Here is a 23,943-nt window from a genome sequence, read left to right as displayed (position 1 = left end):
CAACCCTCTGAATAAACAGGTAGGATTGGGGAACTGACACAAATTATGATCTCTGCCTACTGTTACTGCTGTGAATAACAAAATCTAGTGTCTTTTTTTTTTTTTTTGACTGCATAGGGTCTTTGTTGCTATGTGTGGGCTTTCTCTAGCTGTGAGTGGGGATTGCTCCTGGTTGCAGTGTGAGGGCTTCTCATTGTGGGGACTTCTCTTGTTGTGGAGTAGAGGCTCTAGGCACACAGGCTTCAGTCATTGCAGATGTAGGCTCAGTAGTAGTGGTTTGCAGGCTCTAGAGTGCAGGATCAATCGCTGTGGTCCACAGGCTTAGTTGCTCTGCGGCATGTGGAATCTTCCCGGACCAGGGATCGAACCTGTGTCTCCTGCATTGGCAGATATATTCTTATCCACTGTACCACCAGGGAAGTCTCAAGTCTTATGTTCTTGACGTAGGATTCCAGTGTCTTCTGCCAGTATTCATGGAACTGTGGTAAGCTAACTTGACAATTTACAGGTAGGGTAAAATCTCAGACCCTTCGTAGTTCATTTCTTGACAACAGGTCACTTACTCTAATCATCAAAGGTTGCAATCTTTCTTCTTTGGGGTTTCAGTTTGTGTACACACACACACAGAGTGATAGACACACACACAGAGACAGACAGAGACACACAGGGAGAGAGAAGAAGAGGGGACTGAGAAGGAGAAGAGAGAGAAGGAGGAGAAGGAGAGGGGAGAAGGAAAGAAAAGAGGAGAGGAGAGAGGGGAGGGGAGGGAGAGTGAGGTTGAGAAAGACAGAGAGAGGGAGAGAGATGCTTCTCTGTATCTAGATGTAGGCAGCAGCCAGAAAGGCATAGTAGTCACTGGTCGGGAATGATGCTGAGCAAGGCCCTGTGGGTCTCCTGAGAACAAAGATTTTGTGTGTCCCCCATTTCTTTGACAGGAAACAGCCTTCATTCAGCCTCCGTGACCTTCCCTGAGTTCCAGTGGGCAGATTCAAGTAGTTGTTAATTGGGGAAGGGAGGGGGCTTGTGAGACCAGGGAGAAACAGTCAAGGGTAGCCTTGGGGCAGGGTCCTGTTTCCCCATAAGTGGATATACACAACGATATCTTTGCCTCCTCCAGGTGGGAAAAGTTAACAGTTAATGACAGTATGCTGCTCACAAGCATGTAGAACCTTAGACCAGTTGGAGCTGAAGGTTGATGATGCTGACTCCTACTTACCTTACCACTAATCCACAGAAGACTGTCCATGTACGGATCGATTACTATAAAACTTATTATCTTCTTCAAGTTGGGACATTTGAGGGCATTAGCTTGCTGTGGCCCCCTTTACCTGGCAAGGCAATAAAACTATCCTTTTCTACTTCACCCAAAAGTCTGTCTCCAAGATTCAATTTGGTACTGGTGTACAGAGAAGCTGAGCTTTCAACATCAGAAATGAATCCCATAGCAGCTTTATTTCTTGGCCTTATCAATATTAGCAAAAGTCAGAAAGATTTGTTCCAATGTTATCTGGCTGATGAAGTAGTCTACTAGATTGAATAGTGTTTTAGCTTCCTCCATAATATGAAACACCTTTAACAGGAAAAAAAAAAAAAGAAAATCATGGTGTTACCATTGCTGTATCCTCAGACAAACCTTTTCCCCACCCAATCACTTCCCAATTCCTGCCAGGTTTATGCTTAGGAACAAAAAGATACGGAAGGGGGAAGTTAGAAGAAGGAAAACATGAAAAATAGAGACGAGGAGACAGTTCTTTATTTCTATTCTCTTAATAGGTATGGAATATTAGAGGTAGGGTCAGAAGTATCAATCAAACTACAGGGGCCTGTGGAAAGTAACTTAAAAGTTCTCCTCTGCAAATAGTCTGTTCCCATTCCACATGCTTGAATCTCTGTGCTTCCCATTAGTCTCCATTAACACATAATGTTAGAAATGTATGATTTCAACAATCACCTTTCCCCAACAAATTCCCTTGCTGGGAATGTAGTAGCCAATAATTCCGTGATGATCCTGATTTATGATGTTACCTAAGAAAGGAAAGATTTGACAGGTGAGTAATAGAGACCCTGTTTACAAAATTCCCCAATAATTCCCTTTCCAGTTATCCCACCAATAGAGAAATAATATATGCAGTTAAAACAAAGATGACATAATTCCATTTTTACTACATATGACTGTTAAGTATTTCAATAGATTTACTTCCATATGAAATATGGTCTTATTGCTCACAGTTTGTAAAAATTGCAGAGGGTAGGATAATCACTTTTAGACATGGAAAAAATAACTCACATGCTCTTTGCCAAAGCAGAATTACATGAACTCTAATGTTCTATAGGACTCAGTTTCTAAACGTTGTCCTGAAACTATGTTCATAAAAATTGGGTATGGTTTCTTTTTCCTGTTGTGTGTATCTGTGTGTATGTGTGGTATTTGTGTGTGGTGTGTGTGTGTGTGTGTGTGTGTGTGTGTGTAGTGTAGGATCTGTATAGTACTCTTATGAGTAGGCAATCTTCATCCTAAAGGAAAGAGGAAATTCATGTCTATATAAAACAAATGTGAAGGCATTCACTGCAGAAATGAAATTGAGGTAGTAATACTATAGCTACTCCTAAAATAGGATGTATTTGTATTTATTGTTACACAGTTGAAGACTACTGCAAATGGAATAAGTTGGGATTAAGATATTTTAAATAAATAATCTCTATGTCAATTATAATAAGGGATTTTCTTTTTTAATAAATCTCTGCATAACCTCCATGAATAAGGAAAAATTTTTTAAACTTTAAAAACTGTAAACTATACCAAGCATATAAAAGTATATGGAAATAAATGTACAGTTTAGTGAATTATAATAAAGTTAACAAACATGTCCATGGAGAAGGAAATGGCAATCCACTCCAGTGTTCTTGCCTGGAGAATCCCATGGGCAGAGGAGACTGGCGGGCCACAGTCCACGGGGTCGCAAAGAGTCGGACACGACTGAGTGACTTTGTTGTTGTTCAGTCACTCTCTGTGACCCCATGGACTGCAGCATGCCAGACTTCCCTGTCCTTCACCATTTCCTGGAGCTTGCTCAAACTCATGTCCATTGAGTCAGTGATGCCACCCAAACATCTCATCCTCTGTTGTCCACTTTTCCTCCTGCCTTCAATCTTTCCCAGCATCAGGGGCTTCTCTAATGAGTCAGGTCTTCACAGCAGGAGGCCAAAATATTGAAGCCAGAATAACCCACCTAAGCCTCTTCTCAATTTCTAACCCATATAAATGTGATAAGTGTTTATTGTTGTTTTAGGTCACTAAAATCTTAGATCACTAAGTTAAGTTTTGGTAATTTGCAGCTGCTGCTATTGCTGTTTAGTCGCTAAGTTGAGAGGTAACTAACACAGCTTCTGCTTTGGGTCTATTACATTCAACTTTATTTTGAACATTCTCTACCTGCCCCCTGGTACTTATATGAAATCATTTTCCTGAGGGACAGAGGTTTGAGTGTCATTAACATTAGTGGACATTGACAAAGTTTTTCAAGTATCTTATGTTCCCCCCAGCCATGTATGAGACTCTCCTTTTTTCTTCTCTGTACCAACTCTTGGTATGGTTAATTAAAAAATTTTAGCCATTTTGATGTGTGTGCCAATTTAAATTTGCATTTACCAGATGCCTAATAATTCTGAACACCTTTTTATATGTTTCCTGCTTGTTTTGGTTGTTTTTTCAATATTGAAAACTTCTCTCTCTGAAACTTATAAATTTCTGTTTTCCCTAGCTGTTAGGAATAACAAAATTAACTCTTTCTCTGGCTATGTACAGCATAACTGCTGATTGCACATGTTATTGCTGTCAGAGATTTTGGCCTGTTTGTATTCTGGGTTCTTGGGGAAATACTCTGCCACCTAGTTTTTGTTAAAAATGTTTTCATGAATTTTTGCTTATATCATTCTATTTCTTCCATTTTGTTAAGAAATTTGGGAAAATTCAAAACTGATCATTTGGTTTTAATTTCAGTAATTATAATTTTTGTATCTGAGCATTTTGTTTGCCTTTTTTTCAAATCTGCTTTGTTTATTTCTAAAGAAAATTCTGAAGTGTCACACATACAGCAAACAAATAAAACCATAATTGAAAAGACACATGTAACCTAATGTTCATAGCAGCACTATTTACAATAGCTAGGACATGGAAACATCCTAGATGTCCATCAACAGATAAAGGATAAAGAAGATGTGGTATGAATGTGTATATATATATACACATATACACACACACAATGGAATATTACTCAGCTATAAAGGGAATGAATTTGAATCAGTTCTAGAGAGGTGGATGAACCTAGAGCCTCTTATATAGAGTGAAGTAAGTCACAAAGAGAAAAATAAACACTGTATATTAATGCATACATGTGGAATCTAGAAAAATGGTATTGATGAACCTATTTGCAGAGAAAGAATGGAGATGGAGATATAGAGAACAGACTGTGGACACCGTGGTGGGAAGGAAAGAGTGGGATGAATGGAGAAAGTAGTATTGACGTATATATAGTACCATGCCTAAAAGAGATATCTGGTGAGAAGTTGCTGTATAACACAGGGAGCCCAGCCTGGCCCTCTGTTATGACCTACAAGTGTGAGATGGGGGTGGAGGGAGGCTCAAGAGGGAGGTGATATACATATATAGTAAGGACTGATTTGCATAGTTGTACAGCAGAAACCAATGCAACATTGTAAAGCAATTTGGGAGAATGGCATTGAAACATGTGAAACGTCATGTATGAAAAAAAAAAAGAAAAAAGTAAATCATAGTTATACTGCTCAATGAATTTTCACAAAGTTCATTGCGTCTTTTATGTGTGGCTTTACTTCTCTTTCCATATTGTGTTTGGATTGGATGCTATGTAGTTGCAGTTTGTGCATTCTCACTGATGAATACTATTCCAATGTATACGTACAGCATTCCACTTCAGTAGAATATGATTCCACTGCATCATATTCCATCATATGAATATGCCATAATTTATTTATCCATCCCATTGATGGATGGAAGTTTTAGCCATTATGTGTAGTGCATTAATAAACAGTCTTGTACATACTTTTTAGTGAACATAGTGAACATATGAACTCATTCCTACTATGTACCTTAGAAGCAGAAAAAGAGAGAGTATCCTTCACAGTTCATTTTATGAGACAGTATAACCTTAATGCTAAAATTAGACACCACAAATTACAAGAAAAGAAAATTATAGACCAGCATATCTTCTAAGCATAGCAGAAAATACACTTAGCAAATACTAGTAAATTGAATCTAACATTACATAAAAAAGGGAATACATTACAACCAAGTGAGAGTTATTCCAGGAATACAATGTTGGCCTACATTAAAAACTCAACCAATGTAATTCCCCACACTAATAGAAAAAAGGGCAAAGATTATTAAGTCATTTTGATGGATGTATAAACAAAACTCTCTTTTTGGCTGTTGACAATTTGATGGTAATGTATCTTAGTGCGGATCTCTCTGAGTTAATCCTATTTGAAACAATGATTTTAGATTTGTAGATTCAAAGCTTACATCAAATATGAGTTTTCAGCCATTGTATCTTCAAGTGTTCTTTTTCCCCTTTTCCTTCTCTCTCTTTTCCTCTGGGACTCCCAAACTGCATATGTTGATCTTGATATTGTTCAACAGGTCTGTTAGGCTTTGTTCAATTTTCTTAAACCCTTTTTCTTTCTGTTCCTCAGACTTGACAATTTCAACTGTGCTATCTTCAAGCTTGCGGATTTTTCTCTATGTTCAAATATGCCTTTGAATCCATGTAGTGCATTTTTCTTTTCAGTAATTGTACTTTTCATCTTAGAATTTCTTTTGGCTTCTTTTAATACTTTCTATCTTTTTTATTGAGTTTCCAATTTCTTTCATACACTGTTTTCTTAAATTTGTCAATGTCTTCCTTTAGCTCTTTGAGCATGTTCAAGACACTTGAGTCCTTGTCTAGTAAGCCTTCCATCTGTTCTTCTTCAGAGATGGTTTGATTATTTTTTCTTTTGAGTGGGCCAAACTTTCCTATTACTTTGTTTTGTGATTTTTCCATGTGAAAGTGAACACTTGAATCTTAAAATACGATAACTCTGGGAATCAGATTCTCCCTTTTCTCCAGTGTTTGCTGTTTAAAAAAGCTTAACATTGTTGGAGGGTGTCTCTGTGCTGGAGATAAGCTTGAGGTTTAAGTGTGAGATCTCCTCAGATGTATTCTTTTTGTGCCTTCGTCTTTCTCTGGCATAGGCAGTGATGTTCTGAAATTTTTTTGCATATATTGTGAGTTTTGAATATCATAAATCCCTACATGTCTCACTTCTGAAAGGCAGGAAAGGGAAAAATGAAAAAAAGTACATTCTTTTTAAATTCCCTGCACGCTCTTTTAGCTGATGGTGGTTGCATTAATGGTGACCCGCCTTTGTGTCTTTAGGTCCTTGATTCAAAGGATTAATCTGTAATCAGAATACAGAGCCTTGATATTTGGAAGGCAAGGTCCTTATTGCCTACTATTATTCTTCAAGCTACTATAGGAACACTTGCATGGGGCTGGAAATTAGAAGATGGGTAGCCCTACTGCACTGTAATAAAGTGATTGAAATTAATCACAATTAATTTCTAGGGTCATACTTCCCCCAGAACCTGCAAATTTTCAAGTAGACATTAGAGTTCCAGAATAATTACATCAGACAATTTCTGCCAGACTAATTATTGTCTAGGTGAAGAGATATATTCCTGGAGCTTTCTACTCTGTTATCTTCCCTGATGTCACTTTTTGGCTAATTTTTGATTTTCTCTTTTATTTCATGCAAAGTTATTTTATTGGTTTCAAGATTCTTTCCTTTGGCTTCTAGCATTTTTTACCCTGATGTTTCTGTGTGTAGTTCTCTGGGTATTTATCTCTTTATACTTATATTTATTGACCATCTCAGATCTAGACATTAATGTTTTTCATTAAATTTGAGAAGTCTTCAGGGGCTAGTTTTTGGATATCTTTTGCCCCTTCCTTTTCTTTTGGTGCTCCCATTTTGCATATATAGATGTACTTAATGGTTCCCTACAGGTTTTTGAGGCTCTGTTAATTTTCTTCTTACTTTTTTCTTTTGTTCTTTGGATCACATTATCTCTATTGATCTATCTTCAATTTTGCTAATTCTGCTAGTTCAATCTATTTTATTGTATGTTTCCATAACAGAATATGCTTTTGGTTCATTAAAAATAATTTTTAACTCTTTGGTGATATCTTTTATTTGTTGAGATTTTTCAGTATACCTTCCTTTATTTCCTGAAGCATTAACTTCACCTATTGAATATATTTACTGTATCTTTGTAGTCTTTCCTAAGACTGAAATCTGGTTGCTTTCAGATTCCATTGCTAGCTTCCTGCCATCTCCTTTTCCTGGTATGGGTCACATTTTGTTTTGTGCATGTCTCATAAGTTTTTGTTGAAAACTGGATGTTTAAAAAAACTTTTTATTTTTTGTGGACCCCACTCCAGTACTCTTGCCTGGAAAATCCCATGGACAGAGGAGCCTGGTAGGCTGCAGTCCATGGGGTTGCTAAGAGTCGGACATGACTGAGTGACTTCACTTTCACTTTTCACTTTCATGCATTGGAGAAGGAAATGGCACCCCACTCCAGTGTTCTTGCCTGGAGAATCCCAGGGACGGAGAAGCCTGGTAGGCTGCAGTCCATGGGGTTGCTAAGAGTCGGACATGACTGAGTGACTTCACTTTCACTTTTCACTTTCATGCATCGGAGAAGGGAATGGCGACCCACTCCAGAGTTCTTGCCTGGAGAATCCCAGGGACGGCGGGGCCTGGTGGGCTGCCGTCTATGGGGTCGCACAGAGTCGGACACGACTGAAGTGACTTAGCAGCAGCAGCAGCCAAATAACAGTGTTGTGATAGTTTCAAGTGAACACTGAAGGGACTTAGCTGTACATATATATGTATCCATTCCCCTACCCCTGCCCCGTCCCCAAACTACCCTTCCATCCAGGCTGCCACATAACATTGAGCAGAGTTTCATGTGCTATACAATAGTCCCTGGAAAACTGGGCATATAATTAGTATGTTGTGAAGTGAAGTGAAAGTCACTCAGTCATGTCCGACTCTTTGCGACCCAATGGACTATACGGTCCATGACATTCTCCAGGCCAGAATACTGGAGTGGGTAACCTTTCTGTTTTCCAGGGAATCTTCCCAACCCAGTGATTGAACCCAGGTCTCCCACATTGCTGGTGGATTCTTTACCAGCTGAGCCACAAGGGAAGCCCAAGAATACTGGAGGGGGTAGCCTATCCCTTCTCTAGTGGAACTTTAACCGAGGAATCGAACCGGGGTCTCCTGCATTGCAGGCGGATTCTTTACCAACTGAGCTATCAACTGGTAATTTAAAACTTGTGGTTTGATTTTTCATTTAGTTTTTGACTGGCTGCAGTATTTTAGTGAAGTCTATTTGCCCTCCCCTCTGTGGTATAAAACCTCTGATGTTGCTCCCTAGAGGACACTGCTTCAGGCATGTGCATGGTCACCCGAGGATGACAGTTTCTTTAGCAAGGCTCTCTTTGTCACTTGCCCTGAGTATAGCCAAATGCTAAATTCTTCTGTTAAAAATCGCTAGCTCTTTTGTTTTCATCAATATCCTAGGGCATAGAGTGTCCCACAGATAGTTTCAATTTCATTTAAGTTCTTTTCAGGGATAGTTTTTGAATCAAATGTTTGCAGTTTGCTCTGATCCCAGGAGCACTGTTCTTAGTGGTAAATTACCTGGTTTTCTCTGGTAAACTAGCTGATCTGATTTAGTTTATACTTATTAATAAGGCTTCTGTTCTCCTCTTAATTGCTTTCCACTAAAACTGTCATTGCTTTTGAGGGCACCTTTGAGTTTAAATTTCCCCACATTCTCTTTCAAATAAAGTCAGTCTTGGGAAAGAGCTTCAGAGCTCTTTGTTTTATGGTTTGCTTTCTCATGGGAAAAATCTCTGAGCCATGGCTCTGGAACTGAGAAGTGGGATAGTAGTCCACTTCTGAGTGACATCCCTGCTTGAGGAGCTGGGAAGAAGGTGGTACCAGCAGGTTTTTCTCATGCTGCAGAAGCTGTGATCTGAAAATGATCAGGTCATGGGTAATTTGAACCCCCATATTCTCAGCACAGCATGGATGAGATAGAGTCTCTGTCCCATAAAGGAGGGCTAAATAGAAAAGGGAGTCCCTGATCTCTTGGCTTGTAATTGCCTGAAAATTAGCCTCTGCCACAGGTAGATGGGGGCAAAATGAGAAATGTTGACATCTTGCTCCTCCCAGGAAGATACCTTAGTGGTCAACTTGAAGCTGATAGAAGAGGAAGCCCTCTGTTCTTGGTTGCACCTACTTGCAGTGGAGTTTTCATTGAATTGGGCTGGGAAGAGTTGTGAAGAAGAAAATTGTATTTCACACATCAGAAGATCTTGCTGTTCTTCAGTTCAGTTCAGTTCAGTCGCTCAGTCGTGTCTGACTCTTTGAGACCCAATGAATCACAGCACGCGAGGCCTCCCTGTCCATCACCAACTCCCGGAGTTCACTCAGACTCACGGCCATCAAGTCAGTGATGCCATCCAGCCATCTCATCCTCTGTTGTCCCCTTCTCCTCCTGCCCCCAATCCCTCCCAGCATCAGAGTCTTTTCCAATGAGTCAACTCTTCACATGAGGTGGCCAAAGTATTGGAGTTTCAGCTTTAGCATCATTCCTTCCAAAGAAATCCCAGGGCTGATCTCCTTCAGAATGGACTGGTTGGATCTCCTTGTAGTCCAAGGGACTCTCAAGAGTCTTCTCCAACACCACAGTTCAAAAGCATCAATTCTTCGGCGCTCAGCCTTCTTCACAGTCCAACTCTCACATCCATACATGACCACAGGAAAAACCATAGCCTTGACTAGACGGACCTTTGTTGGCAAAGTAATGTCTCTGCTTTTGAATATGCTATCTAGGTTGGTCATAACTTTCCTTCCAAGGAGTAAGTGTCTTTTATTTTATTTTATTTTTTTCACAAAACTGTAGGCACCTCTCCTTGTAAGTGTCTTTTAATTTCATGGCTGCAGTCACCATCTCACATCTTATAGATCTTTGTTTTTTCCTTTTCTGGGTAATCTTTATGCATAGGTCCCATACATAAAGGGACCATCCTTTCTATTTTGTTATCTTTAAATGGGGAAGTTTTATTTGAAATAGCTAATTTGCTCAAGGATAGCATGGGGAAAGATTGCCAATTCAGTAACTTTCCATATGTAGTTTCACGTCCAAGCTATTGTGTTCATGACCTCCTTTAAGACAGGTTTGGCCTCAGTTTTTTGTGTCCTCTCTCACCTTCAAAGTAAATAGAATGGCTCATAGTGTATATATATATATATATATATATATATATATATATATATATATGCTTCTGTGTGGTTAATTACCTTTAACACTGTATACAAAGAGTGCTCCACATATCTTTCCATACCAATGAATGGCTAAATGAATATCCAGCTGGCTTGATGGACATATTTATTAGGATATTCTAATATAATTAATACTAAATTAATGATCTTTCCTACATTATGGTTCTTCCTGTCTAATTGATCATTCCCTGCCCCCTTGCCCCACCTGCCTCCTTCTCTCTCTCTCTCTCTCTCTCTCTATATATATATATATATATATGCTGCTGCTAAGTCGCTTCAATCATGTCCAACTCTGTGTGACCCCATAGACGGCAGCCCACCAGGCTCCCCCCATCCCTGGGATTCTCCAGGCAAGAACACTGGAGTGGGTTGCCATTTCCTTCTCCAATGCATGAAAGTGAAAGGTGAAAGTGAAGTCGCTCAGTCGTGTCTGACTCTTAGCAACCCCATGGACTGCAGCCTACCAGGTTCCTCCATCCATGGGATTTTCCAGGCAAGAGCACTGGAGTGGGGTGCCATTGCCTTTTCTTCTCTCTCTCTCTCTCTCTCTCTCTCTCTCTCTATATATATATATATATATATATGTATGAAATATAATTTCTTCCTCTCCATGCTTACTGTCACTTCCTTAGTGCAGGCCAATACCATTTATTGCTTTATCATTGTTATAGACTCCTTGCTTTTAAACATGCATCCTAACCATCTGGCTACCACACTGTTGATAGAGTGATCATTGAAGTTAAAGACTACAAATAAAGTAGTAAGAGTACAAATAAATAGAAGCTGGCTATAAATTTGTTTATCATGGGCACAGAGAGGCACTTGCTGAAATTAGCACACAAAGGCTGAATAAATTTTTATGTCAAACATCCAGTTCATTTCCTTGAAAGAAGAAAAGGGGATTTGCATTTCATAAACACTGCCTGACTCAGTAATCAGGGAATGGCAGAGGAAAGATGCTCAAAAAGAAGGGAAACCTTAAAAATTATCAAGGATAAAAAATAGAGCCTTAACTTCAATAATTTAACTGTAAATGAATAAACTTGAATGGATGTATCTTACTGGTTAATTCCTACAAGAGACTGGTGAGAACCTCTGCTATTTTGAGAAAGCTTCTTAGCATAATCAGGGGTAAATTTGTAGAAAAAATTATTTCTAAAGGAGCCTAATATAAAAGCTCAATAAACATTAATTACTCATAGAAAACAGTTATTGAGTACATGCAGCAGAACAACATATGTGACTTAAAACAATTTTCACAAGTAAGCCCTATCTATATTACCTGGGAAATTTGTCTCAATGAATTCCTTGAACTGCTCTAGTTTATCTTCGTTATCACCAATGTTAATCTTTGCTGTCAGAGTATATATATTACCAAACTTGTTCTTGAGGTGACGTGGGCTGCCTAGGCACTTGAACTTCCCCTTCACCATGATGGCCAGCCTGGTACAAAGGGCTTCACATTCTTCCATGCTAGAGGCACAAAGGATATATGGATGAAGAGACTCCCTCTCAGAAGCAAGACTCTATATTTCAAAATAGAGCTATGATTATAACGTAACACTTATAGGAAGAAGGCTTTATATTGCACGTGATCATTACTAAGACAATATTTGGAAAGAGGAGATTTAAAAATTCAAAGCAGTTGATTTCTAAATTCACAAGAGAAACCCTTCCCTGACTTTCTACCTTTTACCAAGTCTTATCAGTTAAATAAAATTAAATACTATTGCAGATAAAATTTGCTATCAGTTAAATATTTTATTAGTTAAATAATATTTTACCAGTTGAATTCCAGTCATAACCTAAAATTTTTGGTAGGCAGTTATTGCTTTTAATGCATTAATAAATGTGTATGTTTTGTGTAATTATTATATAAGGAACTACATTTCAGAACTTAACTGAGTATTCTAGATTTTGCCTAGGAATCAGCATTTGCTCACGGTCCCTCTTATGTACTTCACGTACTTAGACAAGTTCACTGACATATCCCTGACTCAAACTAAGTCTCTCTTATACACTTCTGACTCTCACCCATGTCTCCTAATGGGTCATACCTGTGGGAAGATATGACGATAGCTTTGCCACTATTACATATCCCTGTAACTGTGTCCCACATATGGCGCCTGGCTACTGGGTCCATGCCAGTAGATGGTTCATCCAGGAAAACAACTGAGGACTTTCCCATTAGGGCAATAGCAGTATTCAATTTACCTTTGTTTCCTCCACTTTATTGTCAAAGAAGGAGAGAGAAAGTGGAGGAGAAAGAAGAAATAAGATTATCATTAATTCAACAGAATTAGCTCATATATCCACAATGCTGTGTATACACCAACTCATTTTCATTGAAATGACTTTTGGGGGGAGTATGCTTTTTAGCATCATTATTGGTAAAATATTTTTGTTTTAAGGAGATAAATAACCATAGGGATACAGGAATGAATGTGTTCTTTTTGAAATGCAAAGGCTACAGATCATGTCTGCAAAAGGTTAACTTCATACAAATATGATCTGCCTTATTTCTGATAACTGAACCCTGACGGCTATTTGTTTCCGTGTGACAGAGTTGTCAGGTTGAGTTTACAGGCATTCATTCTAAACAGCAGAAATACAGATGGGCAGTAGGCAGCTTAATAAATAAGCAACATAATGTCTCACCTGTATGTGCAGACCAGCTTGTCAGCATGGGTTTCCATGTGCATTGAATACAAAAAGGTTTCCACATACATGCCAATGTCTGGCTCAGGAACACCCCGCAGCCTGGCGTACATGATCAGCACTTCCCGACCTGTCATGTGGCCCAGCATGGGGTCAGATTGAGGACAATAGCCAATTCTTGACCTAATCTGAATCAAGAGGGTAATTCATAAGCAATAAACCTAAGTCGACTATTCCATTGAACATACAGTAACACGGATGAGAGAGGAAACCTGAAGTTTCTAGCCCATCCTAGCAAGAAGATGTGATACCCATAGAGCTCTGAATAAGAATTATTTCTTTTTCAGTCTAAAGAAACTTTACACCTGGAACCCACTGTAGTAAAATGGAATACTAATATCCCTCACTGGAATTTTCAATACATATCTATTGTGCACTGCAGTGCACCCAAGATAACTCTTGGTTAGATGAAATTGCATATTCAGATATCACTAGGAAAGAGCCATTTTATTAAAGCTATTAAAATAATGAATAGAATTTCACTTCCAGTAGTAGCCAGTAACTTCTATTAAGCCAACTATCCCACAGATGAAAACTATTATATACATTATATATATCTTCTATGGGCTTCCCTGGTGGCTCAGATGGTAAAGAATCTGCCTACAATGTGGGAGCTCCAGGTTCAATCCCTGGGTTAGGAAGATCCTATGGAGAAGGAAATGGCTACCCACTCCAGTGTTCTTGTCTGTAGAATTCCATGGACAAAGAAGCCTGGTGGGCTACTATCCATGGGGTCACAAAGAGTCAAACATGACTGAGCGACTAACACACATCCTTATATATTGAATTGGCAAAAATGTTCATTCAGGTTTTTCCATACCATCTTACAGGAAAACCCAAACAAACTTTTTGACCAACTCAATATATATAAATACAAGAATAAATAAGTTTAGCTATATTGAAATAAAAAGCTTGTGTACAACAAAGGAAACCATAAATAAAACGAAAGGGCAACCTACCAAATGGAAGAAAATATTTGCTAATTATATACCTGATAAGGGGTTAATATCCAACATATAAAAGAATTCATACAACTCAACATCAAAAAGACAAACAATCTGATTTAAAAAATGAGCATAGGACCTGAATAGACATTTTTCTGAAGGAGATGTACAGAAGGCCAACAGGTACCTGAAAAGGTTCTCAACATCATTAATCATTTAGGGAAATGCAAATTAAAACCACAATGAGCTTTCACCTCACACCTATTAAAATGGCTATTATCCAAAAGATAAGAAATAACAAATGCTGGTGAGGATGTGGAGAAAAGAGAACTCTTGTGCACTCTTGGTGAAATGTAAATTGGTGTAGCCACTATTGAAAACAGCACGGAGATTAAAAAATAGAAGTATCATATTATTCAGCATTTCCACTTCTGGGTAGGAAAAAATGAAGGAAGGAAATGAAAATCTTCCCTAACTCAAAAAGATACCTGCACCCCTACATTCAATACAGCATTATTTACACTAGCCAAGACATAGAAACAACCTGTCTGTTGATAGATGAATGGATAAAGAAGATGTGGTATATCTATACAATGGAATATTACTTTAGCCATAAAAGTATCTTATTTTACTTTACTTCATTGAGGAATAAATCTTTGGAGCTTTCTCAGAAATTATGATTGTTTTGGTTTTTTATATTCTATTTCTTCTGAGGTCAGTTTTAATAATTTGTATGTAACTAGAAAATTAGTTTTATTAAAGATTTAAATTTTATTTGCATGGAGTTGAATCAAGTACTTTGTGTTTCTTATAATTTATTTTCAATGTATTTGTGTTCCCTCTCTTTTTTAATAAGTTCATCCATTTCTTTATTTTTACAAAGTTCTAGTTGTTTTGATTTCTTTGTTAGTTGGCTCTATATTTTTATATATTAATTTATATACTTGTCTGCATTTATACTTTTGTATGCTTTCCTTCCATTAATTTTTTTCTGAGACAGGTGTTTATAAGCTGTTTATTTTTATTCTTTTTAAAATTGAAATGCATATATATAAGATTATTTTTTATTCATTTTTTTCAATTTTTATTTTTTATTAAATTGTAATCAGAGAATATATATTTTTATACTTGGAAATGCTGTTTTTCAAATGTATGGTGTAAAAATATTCATACTCATAAACAAATTATTTTTGAGAGATACAGAATTTGATATGTATCAATCATGTTTACCATATTGACTATTGACTAAGTTGCTTATGTATTTTTTGTTTGTATTTGTTTTTTACTGACATGGTCTGTCTTAGACTAAAAGAAGAGAATTAAACATTTCATATATTGGTTGGCCAGAAAGTTCCTTCTTTTTTTTAAGTAAAAATAAAAGACATATATTTCATTTTTACCAAGAACTTTATTGAACAATGTAGTCACCAATTTGTTCCACTACCTTTTCAAGCAACTTCATAATTCCATCTTCCCAAAACTTTATTTTTTTGAGCAAAGAATGTTTCCAGGTGCCTTTTACAGTCTCCCAGGGAATTGAATTTTTTTCCATTAAGAGAATTTTGTAAAAACTGAAATAAATGAAAATATGAAGGTGCAAAGTCTGGTGAATACCATGGGTGAATCGGAACTTCCCAGCCAAGTTGTAACCACTAGTTTTTGCCTGATTATCAAAGAAACATGTAGTCTTGCATTATCCTGATGGAAGGTTATGCATTTTCTGTTGCCTAATTCTGGATGCCTTTCATGGAGTTCTGCCTTCAGTTGGTCTAATTGAGAAAGCTATCTCTTTGGAATTAATCACTTGGTTTTCCAAAAGGAGCTCATAATAGAGGACTCCATTTCAATCCCACCATATACACACCACCTTCTTTACCAAGACCAGCCTTTGGTGAGGTTGGTGGTGGTTTATTTCACTTGCTTAAGATCTCTTCTATTCCACATTATTGTACAGTATCCACTTTTCATCATCTGTCACAATTTGTTTTAAAAGCAAAATGTCTTCATTACATTTTGGTACAGAATCACATGCAGAAATATGGTCAAGAAGTGTTTTTTTTTTTTGCTTAACTTACATGTAACCCAAACATCAAAGCAATTAATATAGCCAAGCTGGTGGAAATGATTTTGAACACTTAATTTGCTTATTTTGAGTATGTTGGCTGTATCCCTCATGGTACAACATTGCTGCTGCTACTGCTGCTAAGTCGCGTCAGTCATGTCCGACTCTGTGCGACCCCATAGACGGCAGACCACCAGGCTCGCCCGTCCCTGGGATTCATTCTCCAGGCAAGAACACTGGAGTAGGTTGCCATTTCCTTTTCCAATGCATGAAAGTGAAAAGTGAAAATGAAGTCGCTCAGTCGTGTCCGACTCTTAGCGACCCCATGGAATGCAGCCTACCAGGTTCCTCCATCCATGGGATTTCCCAGGCAAGAGTACTGGAGAGGGGTGCCATTGTCTTGATTAGATCTCTATCAACTTCAACTGTCCTAGCTGACTATGGACCATAGTCCATCAGAAATCTTCAGTATGAAACTCTGCAAACCACTTCTGACACTTAAAAAAAAAATTCTAGAAGGCTTTTATTATCTCTGTCCAGGGAGATAGATAGGACTTAATATTTTTGTAAAGGGGAAGATTCCCATTAAAATTAAGTTGTTTTGTCACAAGAGGTAAAGATATCAGATTAGGTTTGGGGCAAAATTCTCTAATTTTGCTAATTTACCAGGTGATATAATTTTTTTTTTCATTTAAGATTCTTACCACAATCATATTTCCATGTTGCAACATAGTTTTTGTAATTGTCACAATTTTTTCTGGTTGTTTTTTCTCTCTCCAATCTTTATTTTTCTTTAATATACATATTTAATTGAAGTATAGTTGACTTACAGTGCTTCAAGTACACAGGAAGGTGATTCAGCCAGACATATACACATTTATTATTTTCCAGATTTTCTCCATTATAGGCTACTACAAGATATTGACTATATTTCCCTGTGCTATACAGTAAATGTTTGTTGCTTATTGCTTATCTATTTTTTAAACTAGAAATCTAGCATTCTATTTATACTAAGTCAAACAAATGAAGTCAAATGTCCAAATTTTTTAGTCAAAAATTCATAAGTTTTCTAAAATATATGTATATTATACATACTATTTATATATATGTAAACAAAAGCTTTTATACTACACTTGGTAAAGGTTTGAGAAAGAACATTAAAAAAAGAGAAGAGATGAAGAAATTGGAAAACAAACTAAATGAAACAGAATATGAAATAGAAAAAGTGAAACAAACTAGATAAAAGTAAAAGATCATCATACAGTCCAGTTGTTTTTAAACATGGCTACTAATTAGAAACATATCTGAAGATTTGGAGAAAAATTTTTGTATTTTTCAAAAAATTCCAAGATAATTTTGATATGCATTTGGATTTCAAGATTATAGGTTGATTATAGGTTTTTCTATTAAATTGTAGTTTTTGGTTTATATAAAATTCTATTTTTCTTTATTGACCAATCATGATACAATGGTAAGTGAGTAATAGTTGCATAATCACAATGCTAAAAAATGTTTATCAGTTTTCACAATCAACAGCCAGATGAAAAATAAAAGACAATTACAATTGCAAACCACAATGGGAACATGATTAACCTAACAATATAAAATAATTACATACAATTTGGGGGGGGTGTCAAGCAATGATGTGGTAAGTGGAAATGCATACATGCACATGTTTTCATGCACACAGCCCGTCTATGTCTTTTGGTTGGTGCATCTAATCCATTTACATTTAAGGTAATTATCCATACGTATGACCCTATTACTGTTTTCTTAATTGTTTTGGATCTATTTTCTGTAGATCTTTTCCTTCTTTTGTTCCCTGCCTAGAGTAGCATTGGTTGTAAAGCTGGTTTCAGTTCAGTTCAGTCCCTCAGTCATGTCCGACTCTTTGCAATCCCACGGACAGCAGCATGCCAGGCTTTCCTGTCCATCACCAACTCCCAGAGCTTGCTCAAACTTTTGTCCATCGAGTTAGTGATGCTATCCAACCATCTCATCCTCTGTCGTCCCCTTCTCCCCCTGCCTTCAATCTTTCTCAGTGTGGTGCCGAATTCTCTTAACTTTTGTTTGTCTGGAAAGCTGTTGATTTCTCCATCAAATCTGAATAAGAGTCTTGTTGGGTAGAGTATTCTTGGTTGTTGGTTCTCCCCATTCATCAGTTTAAATATATCATCCCATTTCCTTCTGGCTTGTAGAGTTTCTGTCTAGAAATTAGCTTGTAATCTGATGGGAGTTCCCTTGTATGTTATTTGTCGTTTTTCCCTTGTTGCTTTCAATATTTTATCTTTGTCCCTAATTTTTGTCAGTTTGATTACCATGTGTCTCGGTATGGTCCTCATTGGATTTATCTTTCCTGGGACTCTCTGTGCTTCCCGGACTTAGTTGAGTATTTCCTTTCCCATGTTAGGGAAGTTTTCAGCTATTATTATCTCTTAAAATATTTTCTCAGGTCCTTTCTTTCTCTCTTTTCCTTCTGGGACCTCTATAATGCCAATGTTGGTGCATTTAATGTTGTTCCAGAAGTCTCTTAGACTGTCTTCACTTCTTTTCACTTAGAAAAAAAATTCTGGTCTGCAGAATTGATTTCCACCATTCTGTCCTCCAGGTCATTTGTCCATTCTTCTGCCTTAGTTATTGAGTTATTGATTCCTTTGAGTGTATTATTCATCTCTGTTTGTTCTTTAGTCCTTGTAGGTCTTTGGTAAACATTTCTTGCATCTTCTCCATTGTTTTCCTGCGATCTGGATCATCTTCAATACTGTTATTCTGAATTTTTTCTCGAAGATTGCCTATCTTCTCTTCATTTATTTATTGTTCTTGGATTTTATCTTGTCCCTTCATCTGGGATATAACTTTCTGCTCTTTCATCCAGATTAACTTTCTGTAATTTGGTTTTTGTTCTACCCTCTCTGGGATGATGGCTCTTTTGCTTCTTCTGTCTGCCCTCTGATGGAGGAGGCTAAGAGAGTTGTGTGAGCTTCCTGATGGGAGGGACTGGCAGTGGTAAAAACTGGTCTTGCTCTGGTGAGCAGGGCCTTGGCCAGTGAAGCTTTAATTTAATTATCTGCTGATGGGTGGGGTTGTTCTCCCTCCCTGGTAGTTTTTTGGCCTGAGGTGACCCAGCCCTTGGGTCTAGGGCTCTATGGTCAGGTTAATGGTGACCTCCAAGAGGGTTTATGCCAAGGCGACCTTTCTAGACTGCTGGACCATTGTGCCTGTCCCTGTGGTGAGCCCCTGCTGACCCATGCCTCCACAGGAGACCCTTCAACACTACCAGGTAGTTTTGTTTTAGTGGAGTCACTTGTGGAGTCACTGCTCCTTTCCTCTGGGTCTTGGTGCATGCAAGATTATATCTGTGCTCTTCATTTAAGACTGGAGTCTTATTTCCCCCAGTCCAATGGAAGTCCTATAATCAAATCCTGCTGACCTTCATAGTCGGATTCCATGGGATTCCCAGTCCCTTTGTCAAAGCCCCAGGCTGGGAAGCCTGATGTAGGGTTCAGAAACTTCACAACAGTGGGAGAACTTCTTTTGTATTAATGTTCTCTGGTTTGTGGGTCACCCACCAAGTGGGTATGGGATTTGACTTCTATCGTGATTGTGCCCCTCCTACCAACCTGCTGTGGCCTCTTCTTTGTCTTTGGATGTCGGGTATATTTTTTGGTGGGCTCCAGCATTCTGCTGGAGCTTCCCAGGTAGTGCTAGTGGTAAAGAATCCACCTGCCAATCAGGAGACACGAGGGACTTGGGTGATTCTGGTTTGATCCCTGGGTCAGGAAGATCACCTGGAGAAGGGAATGGGACCCCACTCCAGTATTTTTGCCTGTAAAATCCCATGGACAGAGGTGTGTGGCAGGCTACAGTCCATGGGATCACAAAGAGTAGACACGACTGAGCAATGCACTATGCTGGAGCCAGAACAGGTGAAATAACTCAATGTGTAACTCAATGAAACTATGAGCCATACTGTGCAAGGCCACTCAAGATGGAAAGGTCATGGTGGAGAGTTCTGACAAAATGTGGGCGACTGGAGAAGGGATTTGCAAATCCCTTCAGCATTCTTGCTTTGAGAACCCCGTGAACAGTGTGAAAAGCCAAAAAGATAAGACACTGAAAGATGAGCCCGCAGATCAGTAGGTGTCCAATATGTTACTGGGGAAGAACTGAGAAATATCTCCGAAGAGAATAAAGAGGCTTTGAACCAAAGAGGAAATGAAACCCAGTTTTAGATACATCTGGTGGTAAAGGTAAATACAATGCTGTAAAGAACAGTATTGCATAGAAGCCTGGAATATTAGGTCCATGAATGAAAGTAAATTGGATGTGGTCAAGCCAGAGATGGCAAGTGTGAACATTGACATTTTAGAAATCAGTGAACTAAAATGGATGGGAATGGGTGAATTTAATTCAGATGACCATTATATCTACTACTGTAGGCAAGAATCCCTTAGAAGAAATGGAGTAGCCCTCATAGTCAACAAAAGAGTCCAAAACACAGTGTTTGGGTGCAGTCTCAAAAAAGGACAGAATGATCTTGGTTAATTTCCAAGGCAAACCATTCAACACCACAGTAATCCAAGTCTATGCCCCACCACTAATATCAAAGAAGTTGAACTTGAACAGTTCTATGAAGATCTACAAGACCTTCTAGAACTAACAGCAAAAAGATGTCCTTTTCATCATAGGGGACTGGAATGCAAAAATAGGAAGTCAAGAGACCCCTGGAGTAACAGGCAAGTTTGGCCTTGGAGTGCAAAATGAAGCAGACCAAAGGCTAAAGAGTTTTGCCAAGAGAACACCCTCATCATAGAAAATACCCACTTACAACTACATAAGAGATGACTCTACACATGGACATCAGATGGCCAATACAAAAATCAGATTGATTATATTCTTTGCCATGGACGATGGAGAAGTTTTCTATGGTCAGCCGTAACAAGACCGGAAGCTGACTATGGTCTAAGACAATGAGCTCTTTATTGCAAAATTCAGGCTTACGTTGAAGAAAGTAGGGAAAACCACTAGGTCATTCAGGTAGGACATAAATCAAATCTCTTATGATTACACTGTGGAAGTGACAAAAACATTCAAGGGATTAAATCTGATAAACAGAGTGCCTAAAGAACTATGGACGGAGGTTTATAATATTGTATAGGAGGTGTTAACCAAAACCATCTCTAAGAAAAAGAAATGGAAGAAGGCACAATGGTTGGCTGAGGATGCCTTAGAAAAATCTGTGAAAAGAAGAGAAGCAAAAGGCAAAGGAGCAAAGGAAAGATACGTGCATCTGAATGCAGAGTGTGAAAGAATAGCAAGGAGAGACAAGAAAGCCTTCTTAAGTGAACAATGCAAAGAAATAGAGGAAAACAGCAGAATGGGAAAGACTAGTGATCTCTTCAAGGAAATTAGAGATACTAAGGGAACACTTCATGCAAAGATGGGCTCGATAAAGGACAGAAACAGTAAGGAACTAACAGAAGCAGAAGAGATTAAGAAGAGGTGGCAAGAATACACAGAAGAACTATACAAAAAAGGTCTTAATGACCCAGATAACCATGATGATGCTGTCATTTACCTAGAACCAGACATTCACAGAGTGGGGGGAGGAGAGTGGAATGAACTGGGAAATTAGGATTGAAATATATACACTATCATGTGTTAAATAAATAACTATCGGGAATCTGCTCTGTAGCACAGGGAGCTCAGCTCAGTGTTCTGTGATGACCTAGATGGGTGGGATGGGTTGGAGAGAGGTCTAAGAGGGATGGAATACATGTACGCATATAGCTGATTCACTTTGTTGTACAGCAAAAACTAACACTACATTGTAAAGCGACTATATCCCGATTAAAAAATATGTACCCAGATTTTCTTCCTAACTCACTAATCTTCCTCAACTTTTTCTCCAATTATTCTCTCTCTCACTCCATGTCTTAGAAATGTTGTTGATCCTCAGGATTCAGCCCATATCTTTCTCCTCATTATTATACATACTCCAAATAGACTGTCTCACTTACTCTCACAGTTTAAATTTCACTTGTACTTTGATGAATTCTGAGAGATTTATATCTCCATATCAATTCACTATCATAGATTCCAACTGTCTATTGGATATTTTCCCATTTAAATGTGTCAGAAACATCTAACATTCAACATATTCTTCTCCAAATATACTCATCTTTTGTCTTTACTATCTGGAAAAATGGAACTTTCACTCATTCATTGGCTCAAGATATTTCTTTTCTTACAACCCACATTCAAATGGAGCCCAAACCTTGACAAATTTTACTTTCTCAGTATCTTTCATGCTGCTGCTACTGCTGCTAAGTCGCTTCAGTCGTGTCCGACTCTGTGCTACCCCAGAGACGGCAGCCCACCAGGCTCCCCCGTCCCTGGGATTCTCCAGTCAAGAACACTGGAGTGGGTTGCCATTTCCTCCTCCAATGCATGAAAGTGAAAAGTGAAAGTGAAGTCGCTCAGTTGTGTCTGACTCCTAGCGACCCCTTGGACTGCAGCCTACCAGGCTCCTCCGTCCATGGGATTTTCTAGGCAAGAGTACTGGAGTGGGGTGCCATTGTCTTCTCCAGTATCTTTCATAATCCCTTTTAAAAATCATTGTTTTATATCAAACTCCAATTATGTAAGAGCAGGTTATGTGAAATAACCATTCTTCCTGTTTTTCATTTGATCCATTTACAGGTAATCAGATTTTTTTCAGCCAGAAAGAGTATTTGCCTTTTCCCAAACTCAAGATGTTATCATGACTATTACTGTCCCTGCAGTCTGTTACATTTGAGAAAAGAATGTATATATATACATTCTCATATATATATATATATATATATATATATATATATATCTCAATGCTTTTTTCCATGCCCTCCACCCATTTCTCCGGTTACCTTAGGACTCGAACTCAGTGATTAGGTCTAGAAATACCTTTCTGATATTTTCAGTGATGTTAATGCCATCAATTAACACAACTCCAGAGGTTGTGATCTCTTCTCCAGTCAACATTTTGAATGTAGTGGTTTTTCCGGCTCCATTTAATCCAAGTAATCCAAAGCACTCATACTTTGGGACTAAAAGGGAGATATTTCTCACAGCCTTTACAACTGGACACTTGTAGTAAGTCTGAGAAAATTAAAAGAGAACCACAATGTACTGAAGGAGTGATAATGGGTCAACCATAACCATAACCTCAGACCCTGTGGACTGTTACGTATGGACAGTTTCAGAAGAGCCTTTCCCCTTTCAGTCCTCTATTTTACCAGAATGTACATAGATCCCATAGAACTCCAAAGAATTAGTAATACTACCAACAAATTTGTGGCAGGGAAGGTGGGCTAAATCTTAGTGCAAGGTTGGACATTGAATGACTTTACCTTTGTAAGTTCGTTGAAAAGCAAAGGGACAGCCATCAACCTAGGTAACAGTTTCTGGACTCTCTTTCTTTCATTTATTACATCTTTATCCCCATATTCCTTGATTAGGTGGATGGAATCTGTAGCCTATATTTTCAAGACAAAGATCACAGATTTGAATAAACGTTAGACATTTTGGCTTAAACTGGGTGGCTTTTTGAAAGCTGACCTGAGGGAGTAATTTCAAAGATGTCACAAAATATTTGCGTAATTTCTATTAATGAGCTTCTCTACCAATTTTCTGAGGAGGGCATGGCAACCCACTCCAGTCTTCTTGCCTGGAGAATCACCATGGACAAAGGACCTGGCAAGCTACAGTCCACAGGGTCACAAAGAGTTGTACACGACT

At 38.2% G+C, this 23,943-nt stretch overlaps 1 protein-coding gene across 1 annotated transcript in view; it reads right to left on the bottom strand.

The window, feature by feature from the left end:
- Positions 1 to 864: 864 nt before the first annotated feature.
- The window catches only part of LOC109578125 (phospholipid-transporting ATPase ABCA3-like), a 204,253-nt gene continuing 181,174 nt past the window's right edge, over positions 865 to 23,943 (bottom strand). The window contains exons 24-30 of the mRNA XM_070779778.1: positions 23,556 to 23,681; positions 23,110 to 23,304; positions 13,102 to 13,289; positions 12,501 to 12,671; positions 11,726 to 11,916; positions 1,952 to 2,025; positions 865 to 1,570 (exon numbers count right to left, since the gene is read on the bottom strand). Of these exons, the coding sequence (XP_070635879.1) occupies positions 1,451 to 1,570; positions 1,952 to 2,025; positions 11,726 to 11,916; positions 12,501 to 12,671; positions 13,102 to 13,289; positions 23,110 to 23,304; positions 23,556 to 23,681 (1,065 nt within the window). The 3' untranslated portion in view covers positions 865 to 1,450. The remainder of the gene's footprint in view (positions 1,571 to 1,951; positions 2,026 to 11,725; positions 11,917 to 12,500; positions 12,672 to 13,101; positions 13,290 to 23,109; positions 23,305 to 23,555; positions 23,682 to 23,943) is intronic.

The sequence above is a fragment of the Bos indicus genome, chromosome 25 (genome assembly GCF_029378745.1).
Source record: "Bos indicus isolate NIAB-ARS_2022 breed Sahiwal x Tharparkar chromosome 25, NIAB-ARS_B.indTharparkar_mat_pri_1.0, whole genome shotgun sequence".
NCBI classification, from domain to species: Eukaryota; Metazoa; Chordata; class Mammalia; order Artiodactyla; family Bovidae; genus Bos; species Bos indicus.
Note: the sequence above shows the minus strand (reverse complement) of the source record. Positions and strands in the feature narration are given on the sequence as shown.